Raw genomic sequence first — 26,083 nt, 5'->3', positions numbered from 1 at the left:
ACATTTAACCCTTATTACGTTAATTAGTATCGGTAAACCCGATTGGTTTCTATGAAGCATCGTACTGGAACGCTTAATAGCTTGGCGGCACGTCTATGTCGGTAGAATGGTTTATAGCCACGGCTGAAGTACCAGACCTGATTAGTGAAACCTCTGATATATTCCCAAATTGGGCCGGGTATTGTACCTGGGACCTCCACCTTGTATGACCACAACGCTCGGGGCAATTGTCATTATTATAATTTTTCTTATTATTATTATTTTTTTTCTAAATGGTATAAGATCAAATTAAAGCAAATAAACACTAAGGCAGACAAGTAATAAAAACTTGTCATTGCCTACTGTGTTATTAGTTTTCTTACCGGAGTCAAGATTGCGATCAGCTTGAGACCAATCACAAGGGGCGAGCGGCCGAGCAAGGCTTGTGAATGGTCGCACGTAGGACGCAAACCTTAACGCCGTTCAGGACACAGGTTCAACACAAAACTTTTATCTTATGCGAGAAAGCGATTAGATATTTGTGCTTGGATTTGAACTCGGCCTTCTGAAAGCGAAGCCGAAGTCGTAATCATTTGGCTATCACTGCTCCCACTGATAAATTATACTTTCATTAACATGGTATATGCTACTTAGTGGTCTGGTGGCAGGAGTTTAACCGCAGTAGGTATTAAACAGAAAGTTAATATATAATGAAGAAATATTACTCCAATAAGATTTATAAAAAATCTTCAGGGTAGGCAATGCTTTTATACATGTGTGACTTCATACATATAGTGTTGCTATTGTTCACTTATGCAACCTTGTTATATTTAACTCGTTTTGATTTTAAAGTTAGAAAATATTAAGAAACTTTTCAGTTTGATTGCAAAAAAGTTTTTCACAGGCTTCAATTGACGTCAAGCTTCCGTTAATTAAAACTTTCCGCATTGATCAATAGATAGGTATAAATTTTAAATGTTGTAATGTCAAGGATATAAATTACTTATATATTATACTTATGGTTTCTAAACTTAAAAATTTAAAATGTCGGATTTCGGGGTGCGCCCACTTTTGAAACGTTCTTCACCGACAATCCGGTCCTACTACACCGACATCAGTCTCCACAACAAGATCATTAATTCTTCACCAGACATTTCCCCAGACTCTGTTGGAGGATAATGCGCCTGAATGGAACAAAAGCTTGGGTATGAAATGGTCTAAACAGCTAATTAAGCTTAATTTGGCTGTGAGATGGTGATAACAAAAAATAACCCCGCAAAATTTTTTATGCACTCTTTTTAGATCAGGGCACGTTTGAAACGCGCCAAGCTTTAGTTTTAAGTTAACGAATGTAGTTACCACCATCACCTAACATGGTGAATGGTAACATATTACATTATGAACGCTGCATATATGCCTGTGATAGGTCTACCAACATGAATACAACACAATTGAATTTGATTTTGCACTTAAGCTAAAGGTAGAGGTGGGAATTGATAGTTTTAGCCCGCAGGTAAAATGTCATTAAGGATGATAGTACCGTATGTTCTTTATAATAACCCCAGTTTTTATTTATTTGTGTTTTGTGCAGCATCAGCGACAAAACAGCAATTACAGACCAGCCTTCCGATTTAGTAAATTTTTTAACAAGTTGCCAACTGTATGCCGGTACGAGATTAGTACGCGCGCAATATATCTTTACACTTTATTTTGATGTGACGTTATATGTTTCGCTATACTAAACAGACTCTTTTGTTAGCAGTCAATCTAGCATAGGCGTAAGTTATGTCACTTTCTTTCTTAATGTCAAGTCACAGTGACAAAAAATATGAATAAGCCATTCGCCACTTAGTAGAAAGAAGGTGGTTTAACAGGCTCTTAGGGTCGTCTTCTTAAAAAATGTACAATTTTAGTGCCTCAGCTTTGTGCCTTTTTTTAAGAAGTAGTAGAGCTCTTGTGACAGAGGTCATCCGGAGAAGTACTAGTGCCATGCTTATTGCTGCCTAAGCAGCATTGCTGTGTTCCGGTTTAAAGGACTTGGTTACCGTTGTAATTACATTATAATGTTCTCAAAGGTGTGTGGAGTCCACTAATCCGTACACAGCCAGCGTGGTGCCAACTACGGCCTTAACCCCGTCTAATTGTGGAAGGAGACCCGTGCCCTGTAGTGGACGATATATTGACAACTAGAAGCTATACACTGTCTGTAATTGGTAAAGATACAATTTGATAATTCGAGTCGGAGTTGGGGGGAACGGACTCCGATTTGCAGTGAATAGACACGCTTGTGTATTGTTAGTTTTGAATTTGACCAGATTAGCGTCTCCTCAATCAGACGCCTCATTTAAGGTCAAATTAATGCGTTCTACTAAAAAGTTTCAAAATTTCAGCGCAACCAGCGCGGGCATCGGAAATGTATCTCTATCACGGTTCATGAAATACAGCCTGAAACCGAGGGATAGACAGACAAAAAACCATACCGTGGGTCAGTAATAGGGCCCTTTTTACCCTTTGGGTAAAGAAACTTAAAAACGAAGTAAATGTATATTTAATCAATGTCCATAAAGCGTGAAAAAAATTCGCGAGCGAATACTTTTTACATACACTTTTTGACGACTGACAGCACATCTAGTAGAGAGAGAAAGGATCTCAGAATCCGAAATTCAAATTGTTTATGGGTTCATGCTAGTTGGTTTTGTTAAAATGCCACCCCTTTGTATATAGGGTGCCGCCCTTATAGGATCCATATATTGGTCACTGGTTGCATTAATATAAGAAGGGTGAACTCATTCACGACGTAGAAAATCGTTTGTATATGTTATGGTGAAACACACTTGAATAGCTTTGTAAAGCCGTTCCACTTCAGCCGTTAACAACTACGGCCTCAGCCTATTTAAGTAAAGTATCTAGAATTGAGTATGTTAAGTTTTCTATGTGCTCTACGCAAAATAGATCTTCGTTGGGTTTACAATCATCTTTACACGTTGCCCATTGGCTCTAACCGGCTTTATCGGCTCGCTAAGTTCAATTCCTCATTTCATAGCATTTATGTTTGTCTTTACAGGAAAGATCAACAAGCCTTGATTGTGTGGCTGTTCTGTATCTTTTCCAGGGCTACATTTTACTTTATTGGAGTCGTGTTTCGTTATGGGTTACAATTATTATAATGTTTATGGATAACAGCTATTAAGCAGGCTGCAGGCATACGTTAATACCCTTTTGTCAAAATATTGTCCATATTAACTTCAAATACGAGTAATAAGTAAGATGCAAAATATGTTAAGCTTTCGATTTACATCTATAATTGCATTAAAAAGTTAAAGGCATTTTTGACACGTTTTTTCTTTATGATTTACTTACCTATGAACGAAAAGATTTCCAACTCAAATTAAATTTTTAGGTAAAAGAAGTGAAAGTATTGGATAGTAATGTTGTTTTGTTCATTATCTCGTTAAACTTGACGCCTTATTTAATATTATTAATCACAAGTACATGAACTGAAATATTTTTTTAACCAATTAAAAAGTAAATAAATATTTGTATGATTACTATTTGCTTCATTCAGACTTCAACTTACATTCGCAAAAAAGTATGCAACTACTTCTGACTTTGATGGAAAATGTGGGTGTACCCGATATATTATATTTACCTATATGAAATTTAAATGAGACCATTACGAAAGATACGATATGATAATTTTTCAAATATATAATAAAGTATCGTCGTTCTTAAATATAGTTCTACGGGTACATACCACTATAATATTTGTGGTCTCGTGGAACCACTATCCATGCAACTGGGTCGAAATATCGACCAAATCTAAAAATGTTGATTAACCACGAAAATCCTTAATATAGTCCACCATTCTGCACTGGACCAGCGAGATTCTGCACGGACCCATGGGTCTGACGACCGGCCCAATAAATTTGGGCCGGTTATGGGTTGATATGATGATGATAATATCATATGACGAAAGGAACTATTCATTTTTGGTAGGGCACCAATTTTGCCATAGATGGCAGTAATCGAATATCGAGTGCTGCCATCTATGATATCTTTAACACACTTCGTGATACCAAAGCTGTCTTGCAAGCTTTGCAATTCTGCCCTAATATTATATAAATAACACAGATGTCGCTGTTGGCGAATTGGTTGTAATATTGAGATCTAGAGAAAAGCAAAATAATATAATTTAGTATGCAGGTATATTTTATGAACCTACTGTATTAACATTTAGATAATTTCTTAATTTTAAGCGGTATTCATGGTTTTTAAGTGAGGGATACTACGAGAAACATCTATGCAAGCCCAACTAAATACATTAAAGCAAGAATTATTCTATTATTAGTGTATTTCTAGCAATTAAAATTCCAGCTTATAATATCTTACTAGTAATAATATAGATCTCTATTCGAAATGGATATTTTCGAAATTTAATTATCTCTGGGAATCTGCTCGACTGTATTCTCGCAGTTTTACACGTAATCTGCGCTGACCTAAGAACCAGACGTAACATAGGTTCAATTATCTATTATGTTTTTTTCAAGTTCTAGGTATTCGATTAACCTTTGGGAGCTGATATTTTAGTGACTCACTTCTTTGCAATAATAAATTTTTCTTAGTATTGTAAAATGAATCATTAATTAATAATTTAGGTGCGAAGTTCAAGTTTAAAATTACGAAATATATAAAATGTATAATAAACATAGATAATGATTTTTCAACGTTTTCGGATCATACCATTATTATCAATAGGTCAACGATTAGAAGAACGACGAACTATCAAGTTATTTTTTGAAATAGTAGTAGTGTAAGAATCTAGTAGATGTCTAAGCACCAACGGAAACTATTAATCTATACCAAAGATAAGATCAGTTTGAAATTCACCAAGGATTTTTTATTAAATTTGTTTCTTATAACCTATTTGCAGGGGAAGTATACTACAAGTGAATAAATCACTTCATATATGACTTAACTTACATTATGCATATTAAAAAATAATATCGCTAACTAGCAACGAAATTTACAGGGGTGAAAAGTACAGAGAAAGTAAACGTGACAATCAGTTGGGTTTCATTATTTTCAAAACTTGTCTTTCTACTGTGTTTTCTATTGTCCGCAATGTTGGTGCATAATCATTCATGGATTAGATGACGACAATAGGGCAACCGGCAAGTTCGTCAGATTTGACAAGTCAGTGAGGGGACTTCCTCGATTGTTAAGGGTGCAAAGCTCCTATTTTAAACTTCACCTTTTGCATACCTTACTACTAGAGAAAGCTTACCAAAGAAATAAGAACACGGTTGCTCTGCGGTTGGGGAAATAAATGTCAAATTCAAAAATAATCTAAATAATTTATTTCAAGTTGGTCTACTTTAAAAGCATTTTTTTTTTAAGTCAAGTCAGCCTGTTTCAGTGAATCTACCAGCGATTTGGAAGGCAGATTTTACCAAGAAGAGCTGGCAAGAAACTCTTGGTCTTATTGACGGTTTACAATTTTTAGAATTTTACTATCTTCTGAGAGATGAGAGCGGAGCGGCCAGCTTCCACGCAAGTCGTCGTTAAGTTGTCGTTAAGAAATACATGACTCGTAAAGTACCCACGATTTATTAAATGTGTAAATTTAATTAACTAACCTAATATGCCGAGTTTTAGGAATATTTCTGTAAAACATGCTATTAAGGTATTTAGACCATCACCCAAAAAGATCTCGACTTCAAAATGCTCTTAAAGTATTATCTAAATGAAAGTCCGTCACGCCTCATGCCCTTAACTGCGCCAATAGGTTATTGAAACTTGGTTACCGAGTAGGTAAAATATAAAAACTGATTTCAATATTTCGTAAACAATTTTTTTCCACAGCGTCACACTACATCTTCCGTGGGTCATATTTTAATTTATCTCCGAACACTGATCAGATATTTGGTATGAGGTCTTGCGACAGTTACGATTTTCCTCAAAACCTCGACTGATTTGAATGTAGGTTTTTGCGTTACACAGGCGTCAAATCTCAGCACATAGAACAACGTTAGGTGCTAAATCGTAAGCTGTTTAGAATTTTTATTTCGTAGTAAAATGTGGATTCATTAAAGAAGTATAAATATACTATTATCAGTAGTTAACCACTTTTATTATCTTTGCAAAGTTTAAACATTGAATGAAGGTAAATTAATTTTGTATGCAAAAAATTAAAGCAAGCATCTTGTATGGTGGGAAAAAAAACTTATCATTAGCATACTGAATAATATTTAACTTAACGTCGATAGTAACTTTATTCGTTTTAATTTCCAAAACACCATCGGCACCGAATCAAACAGCTTGTGGTTGTTTTATGATAATTATATTCTGAATACTGACAATTATGATCAAATGCCCAATAATGTCATTTGGTTGTGCAATGAGTTATCACGATTGATACACGTTGTAAAGGTCCACTTAAACACGCATACCAGGACTGCTATTTTCAAACTATTTGGTGTATTTTAATTCAACACAAAACTTGCTATGCGGTATTCAACAACTACTGAACTTATTCATAAAGATTAGGCAAAATGTCTAAAGGCATACGTTTAAACAACTAAAAAGGCAAAACCTTGTTTCTATTTGTGTTTCAGTACTCTACCAAACAGCTTAATCATTATTATGAATACAATATGTTGTAACTATAATCGAACTTATACCTAAGTATTCATAATACACAATACTAACCCAATGTAATATCATGGCATTGCATGTCAACATTGAGAATGGTATGCTACGGAAAAAGACCGTAGAGCGGGGTAAGCAGAATTTGCACAGAATAGAGGCTCTGGGCCCAGTTGTAGTCCTAGACAACGTGTCTTTATTATAATTATTTAATTAGTAATATCCTCGACCTGCCCTTACGTCGGTTTCAGTGCCTGGGTAAAGCCTTGTAATTTGATATTTGGGAACTACACTAGCTGTGACGACACCCGTAGAACTCGCCCACAATATATCTATTTACAGAATATTGATGGGTAAGTATAACAGAAAGTTAGGTGTTCGCTTTTGGTACGGCTCGCTTTGAACGCATCGATAAGCATTCCCTTTCTCGAACGAGGACCGTTCTAAGCCGTACTCCACAATACACGTTGCGCGTCGCCGACAAGTGAGTAGTGACATATTTCGGATTGGGGTAAAGCAGCCGGCGCTTTCGGGCGGCGCACACGTTCCGTTAGCTTCTCTATTTTAAAAACGACTTGCTTAGCTATATCCGGGAAGGGACTGAGCGGCGACCACATCGCCGTTCGACGGCTCCACCACTGCTACTCATTTTTGATGCAGTCGACCTGCGTACGCGTCGCTAGTCGCTACGTGCGCACGCGCATCCCATGCATCCTACGAATTTTGATAGTTGATAACTCATTCTTCAATACCACGCAGTTGTGACGAATGAACTGCGATTAAAAGTGTTGTTTGTTTACGCGGAGGATGGATTTTACGCAGAGGTGATATAAGTGGTGCAAGTTACGATATATCTTGTTAACATGAGCGGGAAGGAAGGCGGAAATGCAGTTCCGTCTTCGAGTAAGTATTAACAGATACTTTGGATTATTTTTAACTATACTGTTGATTTTTAATTTTTTTTTGTTCCATATATATGAGTGCGTACTTTGTTTATCGCTACTCGCACGTGTTTGTGGCGCCTGCATACATACATGCTACGTCAAAGCTGTATCGTGAATTGGAATTTGTGCCCTTATCGAGCGGATGTGTGACTCGTAGGGCATGGGAAGCTATATAATCGTAGAAATTGTTTACAACACCATTGAAATTATTTAAATTGAGGTTAATAGTCGCGTTCATTGATGTCTCATGTCGCACATATGCGTACCATGTTTACTTCACGTAGGTACTAGCAATCAACAACAACAGTTATCTAATTAGAACTGTTTTGTAACTAAGTATATTAAAAGTAGGTAAATATTGCTAACTATATTAAATTTTTCAAGCCATAGCTTAATAACTTTGTTGTTATTTCTTACTCGTAAGATGGAAATTAGGTAGGGAAAGTTATTATGTATGCTAATTATTACCTACATAAAGGTAATAATTCACATACATAACTTTCCATACTATACTACGCTGCTACGTAGAGAATTCATGGTTTTAAAATTAACATAGCACATTAATATTATAGATACTTAAACAGAGTTATTGGGAACATATTATCAAACAAGATACCTACGCATCATGTCGTAAATTGTTTACTATACTCGTATAACAGCCGTACAATTCCGTTTAACTTACTCGCGCCTGTAGCTTGTATGCGTTAGGTAGGCTTAATAGCATAGGAACCTTATTTCAATAGAAATAAAGCTGATATTTCATCGGCATAGGCTGTTTCCATTAATTTGTGGGAGTTCAAAGCTGGTGTGCGTTTTAGGCCGACTGCATTTTCGAAGGACCGTAATCTCCGTTCCCCACCACTCTTCCACTGCATGTTTTTGTCGTTTACATACCAAGCCTCTAGTGAAGAGCGTCGACCGCTCTATCGATGCCTATAAGTAGGTACAATCCTACAATCGCAATAGGCAATTGGAAGTTCCCATTGCATCATAGAACAAAATATCGTTGAATTTCAATGAGCTGCCGTTATAATGATCAGAAACTCCCTTTTCATTTGTAAATAAATGTAAGTCATGAGCGCGTTATTTCCAAAATAAATTGTTATTCATAGAGAGTGGCAGAAGAAATACCTATTTGGAATTTTTAGAAAGTCGATGTTAAGTAACGCTACGTCCCTACGGCAGGGTCCGACTCCGTAACCAGTCAATTAAGTCTGAATGGTGGTACATTTAACCATCTCTTTCACTCCCAGCTAAAGATCCCGAAAGCAAGCGCCACTTGACGATGATTCATGTTTAAATTCCATACCTGCGATTGATAACAGCAAAAAAGCAGTGAATGGCACAATATTCTTAAGATCTACTTAGGTACGGAGCGCTTTTCTGAGTAGGTAGGTGGTCTAAATTCTAACATAACATTATTCTGCGTGGGTAGGTACTTATTTATATAAATTAAAAGATTTTATTACATATTTATTTTATTTGTTACACATATATTTGGCTATGATTTGGATAATGCTCTATTTACTGAAATTGAATAACATCATCAAAATTAATGTTTTACTGCTAGTGGTTTACGCCTCCTTTGTTATATTATAGAGGGATATATAGCTTTGACCCACCACGTCGGAATGTGGCGGCGGAATAGGAATTGTGTATTTATAATTCTTCATCATTTTTACATTTAATGCATGATTGGGATATCAATAAAAAGTAACGGAATAGGTTCCAACCAAACTATGTGCATTCCTATTTAAATAAATTCTTATTCAATGCATGTCAATCGAGACCGCTGTGCCTCGTTTTAGTTTACATTTTATAGTTATTTTAAACACATTTGTACCAACCTAGCTACCCATGCAATATTTCAGTTGATCTACGCCGCAGTTGTGAGTACACATTTGAACTTGTAGTGGAAAAAAAAAAAAGGAAGTCTCTAGTAAGGCCTTTAAGGTCTTTAATAGGGCGTTCCAAAATCCATGGTCCAGGGCCGCTTGTTTCCAGCGGCTCCCAGCGAATTGTTTGATGCTGTCTGTTTACCTCGTTGGGGGCCGACCAACGCTGTACTTGTGAGTAATCATAGTCAAATAAATTTTAGCCGGAAACAGACATAAATTCAAAATTTAAATAATGACAGGACTTATTTTTTTCATCGTATCACCCCATTACCCACACAGGTTTCCTCCCACAATAAGAAGGGTTTAGGATATATTCAACCACGCTGGCCAACTGCGGATTGGTGGACTTATTTTCTTACAACAAGTAACATAAAAGATAGGTGTTGTCTAATTATAAAGTGGTATGTTACCAACTCTATTTGATAACCCAATTAAGAGTAGAGTTACGTCCCTGTATTTGGTAGGGCTTTACGTGACTGCTGTAAATAATAAGTTCACTTAATAAAGCTTATAATGAAAAATATATAAATCACATAAATAAATAAATGCTTGTTAGATAGGGAAATAGGTATATTGTTAATCAGTGGCGTAGTTAATCTTACAAATTTAATAGATACCTATATAAAAGGCCCTATCATCAAATTCGGATTACTCACATAAATTGGTTAGTTAAGTACCTAATCTATCACTAATATTTGTAATGTATCTATGCATTCTCAAAAGTTTATGGTTTCCTGCCTGAATAAGATAAGCAGTTAAATAAAGCAAGTGATATTTTAATTGCTTGAATTCAGAGTTGCGTGCCGGGTATCGAACTCGGTCCCCCCGAATGGGAAGCCGAACCCTTAACCACCAAGCTATCGCCGTGACGTGCTAAAAGTACTGGTATCCTGATTCCAAATGTTCATAATGGAATTAACCCTGTCGACGTAAAACACAATTTTTTAACTTATCTAAAAATTATTTGAACAATCACTGTATTACTTTTTAATGAAAAGTAAATAAAGTTATATTTAAAAATAGACAGAAAACAAATGTGTATGTTTGTTATTTATTGTAAATAAATAAAACTGAATTTAATAATTAAATTACAATTTTATTAGATTAAATGTTTGCTTTATTCATTTTTAATTTATCTCATTGTATTTATGATAAAAGAGGTCAGTAATAATAGAGAGTTTACTTATCTGTATATAAGTGCCAGAACCTCTGGTTCCTGATGAGCATTACAATTATTCTGAAACATTTCAAAGTATTTAGTTGAGTCATCATTAGTCATCATACGTAGTCATTTATAATATATTACGTACTAACACTGTAACTCTTCTGAGTTCTGAGGTAGAAGAAGGTTTTATTTTGCGGAAGTCTGTGTAAAAGTATAAGGAGCCACAGAAACAATTCTTAAACAATATATTCGTATAACTGAGAGGTTGGAGACAACAAATAGAATACGGCTATGTATAACCAAATTAAATATTCTTTTTGCTTCAGTTTATGGCTTCTATTTTACGGATTATAGAAAATAAGCTTTTTACTCCATCATCGTCATCATCATTTCCAACCCAGGCCCAGTAAAGGACACTGGCCCCCCGAAATTGCAGTCGCAGACCTTAACCATTGTCAAAGTTACTACTTCTGTGAATATACACTTTTATTATATAAAAATTATTAATAAATAAATAATGAAATAATCTTCTATCTTTAAGAACCATTATAAATGTCGTATCTCATTTATTACAATGAAGAGTAAAACATGTCAACTCGTTATTTTAAATATTATATATACCGGAACTAAAACAGTGTCAGCAAAGGGAGTGGAAATATGCTGTTTCACCATCCTGTTTTTAAAATAAGGCAGCTTAAATTAACTCGAGCTTTGAAACAGTTTAAAGTAATCGCTGAACTAACAATAAGCCAAGAATGTGAAGATATCTTCCTCGTGTTTCGCCTTTGAATGAAGATTTAAGATGCTGCATTGGCTATTTTAAGGCGTAGATATTTATTATAAAATTAATTATGTTACGCTCTCATTTATAATATGATTTATTTCTGTGTTCTTTATTCATAATTTCAGATTTTTAAAACAATTATAAGTCAGTAAAGCTTTTTCACATTATTGCATCACATAATGGTGGCATGAAATAATTAAAAAAAAATTGGACTTATGACAAATTAGACTTTTTATGAAATATTTAGGCCAAGTGTTAAGGAATGCAATCGAAAGCTAAGCAGCATGTGTGTGAAGTGAAGTTATAAATTCCTTACCGTATGTTTTCCACGCTGAGTAAACATAACAGATAGCTTGAACTAAATTAATAACTTAATACTTTGAATAGTGTCATGAAATGATAAACAAATTTAGTCTTATGACTTATTTTCACGAAACATTTTGGCCGCGTGTCAAGTAATGCAAACAAAAGCTAAGAATATGTATGAAGTTTAAAGCCCTAAGAGTATGTTTTACACACTGAGTTAAAATGATAGACTAACTAAAACAGTAATGGATATTATTACATCAAATACTTCCAATGGTAGCGTGGAATAATCGAAATAATTGTCCTATGACAAATTTTAATGAAATATTTAGGCCAAGTGTTAAAGGAATGCAATCAAAAGCTACGCATGTGTATGTAGTTTTAAATTCCTAAGTGTATGCTTTAGGGCAGGGCGCGAGCGGCGCCGACTCGAGCGCTCCATGCTGTGTAAACATAACAGATACACGGCTAAGATGCGCCTGCGCTACCGCTGCGCCGCTTGCACTTGTCCTATATTCACAAAAAAGGGATTAAAATACACCAATAGGGTCCTGCTGTAAGCACCGGGTCGGGACGTTTCTGAGGGCCCCTGCTATTTTAATCGTATCTCAGAGCTTGCCCTACCAATACTTAACCGGAAAAAATATACTAAGAGGAAAAAGAAGTATTTCTATGATTAAAATGTTATGTGCAACAAATAGCGAATGAGGTTTACTTGCAATTATATTAAATATTTGCAAAATGGGGTTGCAATATATTAAATAATTCATTGTGAAAATCGTACGATAACCAAACGTACGAGTCAAACTCGCACAGAGGCTTCTGTATCTTGAAAGGAAACGCCTAATTATTTTGTTATTAAAACTATTAATTAGTAAGATATATTACCAAAACAACCAAAGTCTCCCTTCATATAAGACGGAGTAATTTAGTGTTCCAATGCAGGTAGGCGGGCTTTATCGATTATTATGACATGTTAGTGATAATAACTGGGATCGACGACTTAACATTCCTCTGCGGCACGGGGGTGGTCAACGTCTCTTACCTTACTCCAATCTGGTACTGAGAGTTCCTTGATAAACTGACGTACAAACACAATTAAAACGACGACGTACAAAACCTTATGGTCCGCAGTCAAATATGGTATCTATTTAAACCTAGGTATAAAAAGTAGAGCCGTACACTGTTTCAAAATATTGTTCAAAATGTTTTTACGATAAATAAGTAGTTTTCACAGAAAGTGGTGTGAAGTACCACTAACCGCCAATTTGAGATTCTTCCAGCTTAAAAATTCATCCTAACTTTTAAACGTATTATATATATTTTATACATGACAGTTAATATCGTGGCCACTAGATGCTATATTTAGCAATACTAAACACTTTTTTCTTTTGAATGTTTATTGAGAATATTTAAGGGATAACTTTTCCTTGAAGAAGCTTAAGTAAAGCTATATGTTTTGAAAACATGCACAGCATTTGATACATCCGGAAAATGTAACTTTGAGTCTCTTCTTGAATTTTCATAGCTTAACTCAGACTTTGCCCAGCTTTGGTTGAAAGGTCCAGTAAATTTTACGCAATTATCTACACAATCCTAGATAGATGATACCTTCTGCTAGAATCATCATTATCACCCAAAGCCTTTTTTGTGTCGAAGGCCTCGTCGCTCACAAGAGCTCACAGGAGATAGGGATTTAGAGCATACTACTCTAAAGCTACTCTAAAGCTGATTGGCGATTATTACTACAAGTTCCTACTTAATCGTATTTACATGTATCTTCTTTATCTATTTTTTTTATTATAAATAATTATTAATTTACCTAGCAGATAGCCCAACTGATGGTAAGATGAAAACCATCGCCGCTTCGCAGGGCATGCAAGAGACACGTCCTGCAAAATGTTGCTATTACCCTGGACGAGCTCTGTCACAAAAGCTCTACTACTAATTAAAATCTTCGTCGCTATAATGATACATAAATGCTTTGATCACGAAAAAAAGTCTCCTGGTCCTCTGTTAATCACAGAAAGAAGTCATACATGGCTACGTAGTGTTAATACTACTAGCAAAAAAACTTAAAAACTTATTTTATTTTGTATCCGCGACCACCTTAACATACTTTCCTTGAAACTGTGGAGGAAAGTTCTAATTTCTTAACTCTGTAGTAGACTGAGAATTTTATGACGGAAGACCGAATAGCTTATAATTGAATATCACTAGTATAACTACCAACTATAGTAACCTAAAATAATGATAGTTAACCTTTCTACTGTCGATGTTAGAAATGATCAACTGCTGAGTCTTTTGCTGACTTCGGTTGAGTAGAATCTGCCTTACCTGAACCGGTGGTAGAATCATTAGCAACAGACAGACTTGACATTTCAAAAGTCCGTTAAAAGTAGTTCTACTTGTAATAAATGGATTTTGAATTTGGATTTGAATATTGATATACGCCTTAATTATTTTGTTTTTATTCGTGGCCTATTATATTCCTAGAAGAACGAGTATAAGGAACTATATTGAATGACATGAATGTACTCACAGTCTTTATTATACACTTAAATTGAGACCAACATAATAATTTGAGGAAGCACGTCAATCCCTTTTATATGAATACACCAGTGCCTTTTATTTCGGAATGTTTTGTACAAATATTACTCCTTTGAGCCCATTACGTTAATACTATAGTTTCGGGCAATTGTACTTACCTACTTACCGACATATTATTATGGCTTACGTTTTATTCTAGTTGAAAGTAATATGTTTAAAAAAAATTGCAACAGATTAAAAAGTTTTATTTATTTAATAATGTTATTTTCCGATACCTACAAACTTATTTCAAATTAATATTGCTAAGAAATTACTGGTACGTAAAACATAGGATAAAAAAGAAAGAGTCTCTGTTTGTTTATTTGCTTGTTACAAATGTTCGCCGCAAGCGCTGAACCAGTTGTGACGGAAATAGGATACTTTTTAACACGGAATATGAAAGAGATCCCATGGGATTGTTACAGAATCAAAATTTACGCGGCCGATGTCGCGGGTATTATGTTATATTTTAACCACCAGTCAAGGCTCAGTGACTGTTGAACATGTTGTGAATAATGTTCACATCCTCTGTAATTAAAATAACATTTATAAGGAACACAGCTAAAATGTTTGGGGTCCAAAAATGTTTTTTATTTTTTTAATAGTCATCGACGATATTCCGCGAACTGTATCATCTGACCATCGAAACAAATTCTTAAACAGCTAGAGTCGAGAGTTATTTGAGAAAAAAAAACTAAATATGTACTAATAGAGAGTCGCGGTTTAGTTATTTTAACAAATTATAATTTTATTTGTTGCTTTATTTTTATTAACCTATAAATAAAAAACCTTAAAATTGGGCATAGATTTTTCTAGCTTTTTACTGTGCATTATTAATATCACTTAGTCGCGAGACTATTAAATAATGTGATTAAACTTTATTAAATTATTCAGAAAACAAGCATATCCAAATTTCAATATTTTGATTATTCTTTGCCTTCTTTTCTTTCGTATGAGTCATTATTTATATTGCCCGGGCGCTAACACTCGGCCCATAAAATATACACTAAGTAAGCATAGGTACAGTACAAAACGCATAATAATAATAAATAATAATAAATACGCATAAAACCAGTTGATATTGGAAAAGAGCTGTAAAAATGAAACGTTACTTCAAAAACTTTATGTCTATATAAGAGACTAGCGGACCCTCTGAGACTTCGTCCACAACAATTTAGTAGTAGTAGAGCTTTTTGTGGCAGAGCTCTTCCGGGGAAGTATTACCACCATGCTTAGTTTTGCCGCTGAGAAGCATTGCTGCAACGCTAAGTTCCGGTTTGAAGGGTATGGGTGTCGGTGGTACAGGCACGAGGCAAATTCAAATAGGTTGACAGACACAGTGCATGCAAGGAAGATACGAAGTGTTGCTCTGTTTTGAGGCGATGGTTATCAGGTGGGCCTTCTGCTTGGTCCGTCAATTATTATTTAAAAAAAAAATCTGGCAAACCTGTCTTTTACAAATTTTACAAAAAATCATTCTACGATTGACCGCGTTCCATCAGCCACCCCTAAACTATTAGGGTTAAGGGAAGGATCTCAAGAGTTGGGCTATAACATGCAAATTTTTTTTTTAAATTTTAGAAGTAGTTTTAGTGATTACCGCGATCTGTTAAAAAAACTTCCATCCCTACTTTACTCTTGTAGGGCAGGAATTTTTATAAAACCTGATAAAAACATTTTACAATTTTAACTGTCACCTTAATACCAATCAATTGCGGACGAAATTAAATAATTACGGACGTCATATCACTAACATGGTCCCCTTTTTAAAAAAAACATTTCCCCAGGAATTAAATTATCAAATAAAAAAATTAATTCTGATTGGTAGTTTTAGAGCTTACCGCGTTCAAACAAAAAAAACTGTTTCATTATTAGTACAGACTGATAGATAAACTTATTACCATGAAAGATTATAGTTCGCATTCCATAGGAAAACACCAATGTACCTTTCCTAACCGATATAGTTTCGACATAGAAAGATGCAAATGTTAATCATTTACTACTTACTATATACCTAATTCACATTCTATTTATATTTGACAGTTATTAAACGTTAGTTTAGCAAGCGTCTTACTATTCCGTGTTTACTAATATGTCAGTTATATTTATGTATTCGGCAATACCCCGGACATATTTGTAGTGTTATTCAAACCATAAACTTTTAATAACTGGCCGTTGTCTTACACAATTTATTGCACCTTTTTAACGCATAGATCAAGGGGTACATACACAACCTAATTAATTCTAATTTAATAACCAAATGCACGGCGTATTCAAAAATTCATATGACGAAATAGTAAAAGTCGAAACGAATGTTTACGCTTTCTCATTAATGCAGCATAGGGAATAATAAATATTGAGTATCTACCTATCTGCTGCGGTGCGGTTGATTCTTGACGACAAGGCATGGGGGGCGAGGCACGGCAAGGTGCAATGTTACGGCAATGAATGAAGAGGTACCAGAAACGCAACCTAAATACCACGCATTCTTCGAGTCCCCGCCGTCGCCGGCACGTGTGTTGCCGCTTTTACCTACCGCCGCTACCGCCCGAAATAATATGCTTAGCTTACCCATACCAGTACATACCAGCATACACAAACATTTGTTGAATTAGCGGACAAATAAAGCTCTAGGTTAGATATTCGATTTGCTTGAGCAAACAAATAAATTACATTAAATTAGAAAACTTAGGTATAACAATGTTTGGATTAACTTCAATTTAGTCTTGTAGCTTATTAAAATCAAATTCAAACTTTAAGTGGCGTAAGCTAAATGCTATAGAATTTTAAAGCATGTAAGTAGTTGTTGTATGCTTAGTATTCAATGTAGGTATTTATGTTTAAGTTTTGGTGATTAGTCATCAACAGTGTGTCACTGAGTTCCTGTTATTTCGGAACTTACTCACATTCTTTAAAATGAATAACTGAATCCGGAAATGGTGCACTACCTTTATATATTACTCATTATGTTAGATTAACTTTGTTTATCAAAAATGCTTTACCTTTAACATTGCTATAATCTTTTGGCAAATATTAATTTTTTAAATACATTCATATGTATATTTCTCGTAAAACATTGCATTTAATTACTATATACCTATTATCACTATATATTTTTCGTAATCGTAATATCGTTTATTTCTTTCATCAAAATTTCACATATAATGAGTTGACGAACTGGCTATCCTAGCTAGATTTTATCCGTGTTAAGGATACCCAGCCCTCAAATATAACATTATACTTTAAATATATTTAAAATATATTGTAATAATTTATAACATATATAATATATTATGTTATAAATTATTATGTTTACGTGGTATAGAAGAAGTAGCGGTTATATTAAACCCTTCAAAATAAGGTCTTCAACCTTAACTTAGCTATAGTGATATCTACACATAAAAAGAAGAATTCATTCTTTCATTCGGTTCCCACGTTATTTTTTGTGAAGGAGCCGATAAGGGGGATATTATACCCTTTCTTAGTCCTATAAACGATCGCGGGCCCTCATATATTGCTAATAGATTTCCGAATGGAAAAATATCTAAATGTGTATGCATTTAAAAGAGGGGACGAACCACTTAATGCAATTACACAACTTGTTGAATGGTCCGTTTTTAAATTCAATTACAACTTTCTCTAAGTTCCTTCAGGTGTCTTTAATTAATTAGTATTTTTTTTTAAATAAAATAGATGAGGTCAAAGATAAAATACAAAATGCAGTCGTTTTCATATCATAAAATAAGACCGTTCTATATTACTTATCGATGTTGCTCAATGTTTTACAGCTTACTGCGGTCGTTTTGTTTTAACTATTTGTACAATTTTATAATAAAAAGTTTCATTCCTCAGTTTTTTGCTCCGTAGAATATATGCTTAGTCAATTACTTATTAGATGCAATATTGGAAGTTTGAATAGGTAACTATTTCTATGTAGTCTTGTACAATATAACAACCTACGCATATCTGGAAAAATTCACCAAAATATGGACTTTTGAAAAATTTCAGTCTAAATTTAACAAGAACGTGAAAAAGTTGTATTCTTAATAATTTTTATATAAAATTAATAACATATCTCCGCTTACCATGCTTGTTGTTGTTAAATTATAGGTTTTATAACGACTTAATGTTATGACTATGGAATTTTTGGATGCGTGGAAGATTAAAAGAGATAGTTAGGTTCATTCGGTATAATGTACGTTACAACGACCGTATTAGAGGAAACACACGCACCTAATTACATTGCCCCATTTAATTGCAGCGGTATCCCAAAGTCCACGCGGCACTCAGCGTCTCTTTTGTTGCGCTCGATATTGTACTTGTTACTAGGTACTTATGTGTTATATTCGCAGTTAAGGTGAGACTGCTTTATTTGCCGCATCAAACTGCTACTAAATTTTATTTAAATTTTCAATTTTAACAAAGGAACTGATAAATACATCATAATTAAATGTAAGCTAAGGTAAGCTAAGGTTGCCTGGAATAAATCGCTACTAAGCGATAAGGTTTTGTATCCTACTTTCTAAGTTTCCTCTTGTTGTGTCCATTGTTTTTTTTTTCTCTTTGTGGTGTACAAATAGTGTAATAATAATGATTCTTTAAAATAAATCGTCAGAAAATCTTATTTTTGGGAGAAGGCTGAACATCCTTCGTAGTTTTTAAGTTGAAATCTACACATACACATTAAGTTGAAATATGCACTATAAGTTATGTATTAAAATCCCTAATGTTATCACAATTACTTGGCATAAGGCAAATGTTTTCCAATCTTATGAATTCGGTAATTCCTTGATTTGAGTCTACGCTCCTTAAGGGTTGATTTTAAGAATCTTTATTGTGTACCTAAACAATAATATGTACTAAATAATATATCTTGAGAGCTTATAGATCCTAGTAACTTTTACTCATACTACAGATTTATGCTAAAGTCTTTATTACAAGTAAGCTTTTGAATTTTCTTTACGATGTTACACAGTCTCACTTTCAGCTCTGAAGCTACGATGTTTCATTAAAGACCAGTATCTATTTCCAAAAAGAGGGTTTAACCCGAGCCCTCTATGCTGTGACGTGCAAATTTTCGTCCTGCGTTCAACCAATTACAAGAATTTAGTTTGAACCAGTGATTGGTTGCACGCAGTATACGAATTTGCACGCCACCGTTTACACGGGCAGTACTCCCCCGTTCCTATATTGTTAAGCTATTTGTCCAATGCATTCGTTTGCGAACGAAGACCATTTTAAAATAACACAACAAATCTTGTCCTCAGTCAAAAGTAACTACGTTTAGAATACTTCATATTGCAAATATTGCACCTGAGAAATAATACTACGCAAGGTTATATGTTTGATGCCAATAGTGCTTTTTAGCTAGAGTATTCGCGTAGATGATTGGCCTGTGTTTCACTCCTATTAGATACTGCAAAAGTCAGCTCACTCAAGTGAATATTTTAAATTATGTTTCTTAGGCTTCATTCATAACAGTTTATTTATTAAAGTACGTACTTACTAAGATTGTTTAAAATAAATTTACGTATTAACTACTTAATCAGATAAAAGTTTTATCCGATTAAAAATTGGTATGTTTTCAACATCGTTGCAAATAGTGAATACAATCCTACTACGATATTGAGTTGTTGTATTTAAGGAGCGTGTTATTAGGAAGAACGATATTCATAACGATACCAGGACACTTGTATCGAAGTCTGATCTAAGGAACATTATGTTACAGTTGCGGGAAGCGCAAGTGGCAGCAATGTGACTGGTGTGACACGACGTGGTTGCTGCAAATGGTTCAACGTGGCAAAAGGGTGGGGTTTTATCACCCCGGACGATGGCGGGCAGGACGTATTTGTTCACCAGGTACCTACTTACAAAATAATTGTATAACGTATATATCTAAAGGAACAATTATTGTATCATTCGTGTACCTCGAAAACGGTTCTAACGTTTGAATCAGTTGTGATAAACAAAAATTTACAAAATTTGCTTTTGTAAATTTTTGGTTGTTTTACAAAATTTGTTCGAAAAAATTCAAGATGTAACAAAAAAAACGTCTGGAAGAAAAAGACAGCAATTCTCTTCGAGGTAGGTTACTTATTTTTAAAGTTACAATAATAGATAGGTATCAATACTAAGGATACAAGAAAAACTTTCCTTGTCGTTCTCTACAATACAGTAGTTACCAGAGTAATTGATCTGGTTAAAGAAGCAAAACTATCTAGATAAGTTAAATAAATGCTACATTTTCCAAAAGAATCGTACCAAAACTAAACTCCGGTAGACCCACTAGGTTAACAGACAATATTGGGAATATAACGAAGTTGCTGGACAAGAGTTGCAGGACCATAATTATTGGATTCTAGAATACCTATAAAAGATATACATTCATCAATGGACGTCATGCTCGGTTGAGATTATAACGGTAGGTACCAAAATATTTTCAGGAAACAGTCCTGATTTTCTGTTAGAAGCTTTTGCAATGTGTCTTTAGGTGGTTTTTTCTTTGATCGAGGTGCGCTTATCAAACACATACGTTGAAATTTAGGAATGTGTAATGTGCGTATATTTCAAAACTGCTTCCTGAAGATCTCATAATTCCGGCAAACTTACACAAACTACTACACACAATACATACAATTTAATATGATTGACATAAAGCTCTTTATTCCGTGCGCTAATTTCAGTGAACTTGGAGTCGAGTCAGCATCAAGTCGATATGGTATGCGATGGCCTTTCATATTATTTCATAACTTTAACAAGTAAAAAAAGTCTTTGTATTTTTTTTTATATAGTAATAACTGACGGACCAAGCAGATGGCCACCCTGATGGTTAGTCGAAACCATCGCCTATAAATAATGCAACAGTTCACAGGGCATGCAAGGAACACGTCCTGAAACATGCCGCCCTATGTCCATCGACTTCAGGCGTAAGTGTTCAGCCACGCCTTTCAGACCGGATCACAGCATTCCAACAATGCTGCTTAGCGACACAAATAAGCATGGCGATAGTACTTCCCCGGACCAACGCTAGCACAATAAGCTCTACTACTACTAAGTTGTTTTGGACTAAGTACTAAGAATCTTTTCTAAGTACAAAAAAAAAAAAAAGTTTTTTTGTCAGATTAAGTTTAGTGCTTGTATCATTAGTACACGGTTATCTCGGGAACAAATAATTGTTAAATGCGTTCGTTAAACTGCACTGTTATCACAGAAGGTTACAAGCTATGAGAAACCGCGCTCCGGTACAAAGTTAGAGCGCATTGTAAAATGTCATTGTAATAAAAGCAAACATTGTTAGTGTATAAAAATAAAAATATAAATGCAATTACTGTTACATTGAAGTTTGGCAGCACATTGCAGCGGTTTCAAAAAAGTTATTCGTTACAGATGACAACCGCATCTACGAGTATATAATTTTCGTGAAGTATCTCGTTACTCGGTAAAAAATATATATTCATTGAGAAAACACGCAGCATATCTAGCGGTCGACCCGATAGCGTACTTATTTGTTTGTTTGGCTTATCAAGTCCGGATGTTTTTTCTATACATTTACGCCACCAAATTTGTACTTCGTCCCAATGCAACAACGCTAGCGGTAAAAATTATATTAGGCCAACACTATGTCGTTGATAAGGTACTCACTACATTTTCGGCGTATTTTATTAATTAGAGCGCAGAGCTCTCCGCTTCACCCACATGTATTTTATACTACCTTACGAATGTCATAAATGCCATAATGATGTATTTTGTTGATAAGATAGAAGTTTTTTTAAGGGTAAAAAGTACCTATCTCATATACATAATATGCCTTAATACTAAAACTGATTTTTAAAATGTGGTTAGCTATTTTGGCTTTTATCTCATGAGAAACCATACTTTTGGGATAAAAAGAAGCATAAGGCCTTTACTTTTATAGCATAGTATGGGCTGTAGATTGCATTATGCTAGCGATAGCTCTATGTACAAAACCATGTTAATCCGTTGCTCTGTTGCTACGTTAAAGAAACTAAAAATAATACTTTCCAGTTTAACAAATGGTTCATTTAGTTTATGAATTATTCATTTATCACATGAAATTGAAGAAAATTTATTGAATATGATTATATACGGACTTACGACTTTAGAGTGTGTGTTACAAATGTATTTGAGATGCTTTTACCATAGCTAAAATTAGCATTTCTGATTTAACGTCTAAAAAGGTCCATGCTTGACTAATAAATTTTGGCCACTCACTGGTAACACGGTGATATTAATATTAAAATATACGTGTAGATAAGTAAGAACGTAAAGTTTTATTGCACTTTTAATATTTAAAAAACCCCTTTACATATTTTTTAACTATAGAAAATAATAGAAGCGTATAATAAAGGGCGACGTTATCTGTATGCCGTGATCTATTAAAGACAACCCTTACAGGAAGTAGCTTGAAAACAGTTTAATGAACTCATGCTTACTGATTATATTGTATTTATAAAGAACGACGGCAAATGCATAAGGAATGTTCATCTATCGTTCTAGCACCATTACGTTTACGGCAAAATCTTATAGGTACGTGTTAGAATTTTTGCTGCATGTTTGATGCATTTATTTTTAAAGTTTTTGCGTGATAGCACCTGATTGTAAGAATTTTATGCAGTAAGTAGCACTGTATAACGTTCTTATTTTGAGCCAAAAAAGGGCAGTAGCAAAAATTTTCTTTCATTACATCTATCATTTAAACTAACGAGAATACCTCGCGTTACACCCACAGACGGACTTTAACTACAGCTCATAATGAAACAAAATGTAGCCTATAATCTTCCTTAATAAACTGGTGATATCTAATGCAAAAAATCTTTCAGAACCATAACCTAAACTATATAACTTTTTTAAACCAAATCAATGGAACGCGAACGCTCGGAGGAAACATATTCGTATTCCATTTTAACGCCATCTTACAAAATTTTGATGAATTAAATCTAATAGCGCGAACCATGCTAGTAACTCCAAGATTTACGAGATGGCGTTATAAAAAATTGTTATTTGTGGGAGTACAGTAAAATATAGTATTAACATCGATATTATACATCGATATATACCAATTTTGGATCCAGAACTTAAATGCAACAATACAACTTGACCCATATTATTGGAGCTGAAATATATTCAAATACACATGAGCAAGAACTACTCGTTTACATATATTGGTTTTATAAGTTTATAACATTATAATATTATATTTTAATAATATATTATAATAATATTTTCATCCTGCAACTGAAAATTATTTCTATAGGAACACAACGGTCCAGTTCGTCATCAAAAATCTGAAAAAGTACGATAACCATTAGGTTTTGTCTTAGAAACATACCTACTAGGTATTTATGGAAAAAATTGCAATTAGGTAAATTCACAATACATTGGTGATAAGAAGTTTGTTTAATTAATGTAACTCGAGGCGACAAAGTTAGTTACATTTGCTTGGATCGCTGGCAGAATAATCCAATATTGCATCTTGCACAAAGTAAATTGCCAATTAACTAACTCGCGTGCATCATCAACATTGTATACCCTGAGGAGAAATAAATATTTTGAGCATTTGATTTTTGTAACTGAAAAATTACTGGCAAATTTTTCTCTTTCGCTTAAATAATAATGGTGTTATGCTCATTATTTTTCCGTTTCCGACATAATGCAGCCTATAGAAAGGTCTTAACAAAGTCACCAAAAACTTCCGCCGAAATTTATTAACATCCAATTTTGTCTGTGAAAAAAAAATTAAAAAATGCTTTATTGTCATATAGATTAACAAAACAGAATCAAAAGTACTTAAACATAACACATAACATATATACAAATTTTGTTTTATTTTGCACAGATAAAAAGTGTACCTGTTCTCCGAACTAGTTGAGACTGTGTCTCGGAAAACAGTAATAACTGCCTGTGAAATTCACTTCGAAATCGGTTTAGTCGTTCCGACGAAAACTGACAAACATTTGCTATCATGATTAAGCTTTCTTCCAAATAGTTTGCAAGCTTAATAAGAGACAGTTAAGAGTATGTCTAAGACTGACTAAGTTTATTTCTTTCAGAGCGTTATTCAAATGCCTGGCTTCAGATCACTCGGAGATGAAGAATTAGTTGAGTTTGAGTGTAAGGAGTCTGATAAAGGTTTAGAAGCGACGCGTGTTTCTGGTCCCTCTTTAGTGGACTGTCAAGGCTCTCATCGACGACCTTTGTCAAAAAAACGCTTTAGAAAGATACGGTACGTGGCAATTAATATACGTTGAATTCTAGGGTGTGTAACTTAATGGTAATTAAGTAAAATAGATCAGTAGGTTAAGGCACTTGTTCCCATTTACAATTGATCCTATTTTTATAAGTGTACTCACAGAATACAAAAAAGTGACTTATTAAATTACACTCTTTCGTGACCCTTAGTTACGTTCGACCTAACTTAGCGAAGATTGGTCTATTTTGAAGGGTTCATTAGTATAGCTAAGTTTTAAGTTAACGCTAATCTTTATTATACACTGCCTTATTTGAATTAGTAAAGTTCTGATTTTATTTTAGTTTGGAACGACATTTTTGCTTCTAAACGTGATCACGATACAGTCACCTAAAGTGCTATGATAATTTCCATCAAAATTTGTTACAAGATATATTCAGAATCCCATGGTTAGATCTTCATAATTCCGTTACGCAATCATAATATTGAAAAATGTTTTTATCTTTCTCCAGTTGCTACAACTGCGGTGAGTTTGCAAACCACATAGCCGCTAAGTGCAGTATAGGGCCACAACCAAAGAGATGCCACAATTGTAAGAGTGAGGATCACCTCATCGCTGATTGCCCTATAAAGGTAAAAAGTTCTTTATAACTTAAAATAACTAACTAATATACGAAGAGTACATATTTCCAGTATCATCGCAGTTTGTTTAGGTTTATTAACCTAGGTCTAAATAAATCCTGTAGTATGCTATTATTTGAAAAAAAAAAAATGACTAGCTAGGTTGAAGTCAGCCTTTGGATTTCTTTTCTTGAGAAATTCTTCTAAAAATAAAGCTTGTTGAAGTAGGATTAACATAATACTTTTTTATGATTATCTTTTACATATACATTACGCATACAACTTGGTAATTAAATAATTAATACCACAAATTATTTGTTTAAGTAGAGTCTTAATGTTTATGAAAATGAAAAATATTATTTTTTACAAAAATTATAAGTAACAATGCTGAAAATTATATTTAAGGTCGAGAAGAAAAAGGACGATTCACAGTCGAAGAATTCAAGCAGCTCTCAAGGCAGCGCGCAGAGCAGCCCTCAGCAGCCTTAATGCCATCGTCTTACGCCATTGATCCTTCAAATTGGTTATTTTTAGTGCCGAAACACACTTAGCGTATTTTGCGAGGTAAATTTTCCGATTTATACGATTTCTGCTTACGACCTCACCGGGCGTGACATGCGTTACTAAGTCACCTGCGTCTCGCGTGCATTTTGCGTTGACTGTCTGTCGTGATATTTCCTGTCATTATCCTGCAATTCTTCAAGAAAAGCTATAATTTTAATAGGTCTATAATTGAACCAGAGGCACCTCAAAATGGTTAATAGCTGTTTTTTAACGCAACAATATATATTCTGTGTATTTACAGAAGGTACAGTCTTACTTTAGCGTATTTCATGACGTGACGTATCTTACACAGTATGTGGCGCAACGTATCTTACGTTTAGTGTGTTTCGGCACTTAACATCGCGCTGGCGTTATGTTGATGCTATATAAATCTGAAAGTTC

The 26,083-nt window shown here is 34.3% G+C and overlaps 1 protein-coding gene across 1 annotated transcript; it reads left to right on the top strand.

Annotated features, from left to right (window-relative positions):
• Positions 1 to 7,350: 7,350 nt before the first annotated feature.
• On the top strand, positions 7,351 to 25,779 carry LOC120625856 (protein lin-28 homolog). The gene is made up of 5 exons (XM_039893101.1): positions 7,351 to 7,527; positions 20,039 to 20,169; positions 24,381 to 24,553; positions 25,030 to 25,150; positions 25,544 to 25,779. The coding sequence occupies exons 1-5, from the start codon at positions 7,488 to 7,490 to the stop codon at positions 25,625 to 25,627; spliced, it is 549 nt and encodes a 182-aa protein (XP_039749035.1). The 5' UTR covers positions 7,351 to 7,487; the 3' UTR covers positions 25,628 to 25,779.
• The last annotated feature ends 304 nt before the right edge of the window (positions 25,780 to 26,083 follow it).

This window comes from Pararge aegeria, chromosome 8 (assembly GCF_905163445.1).
Source record: "Pararge aegeria chromosome 8, ilParAegt1.1, whole genome shotgun sequence".
NCBI classification, from domain to species: Eukaryota; Metazoa; Arthropoda; class Insecta; order Lepidoptera; family Nymphalidae; genus Pararge; species Pararge aegeria.
The sequence above is the reverse complement of the archived record's forward strand: the minus strand, read 5'-3'. Positions and strand labels throughout refer to the sequence as shown.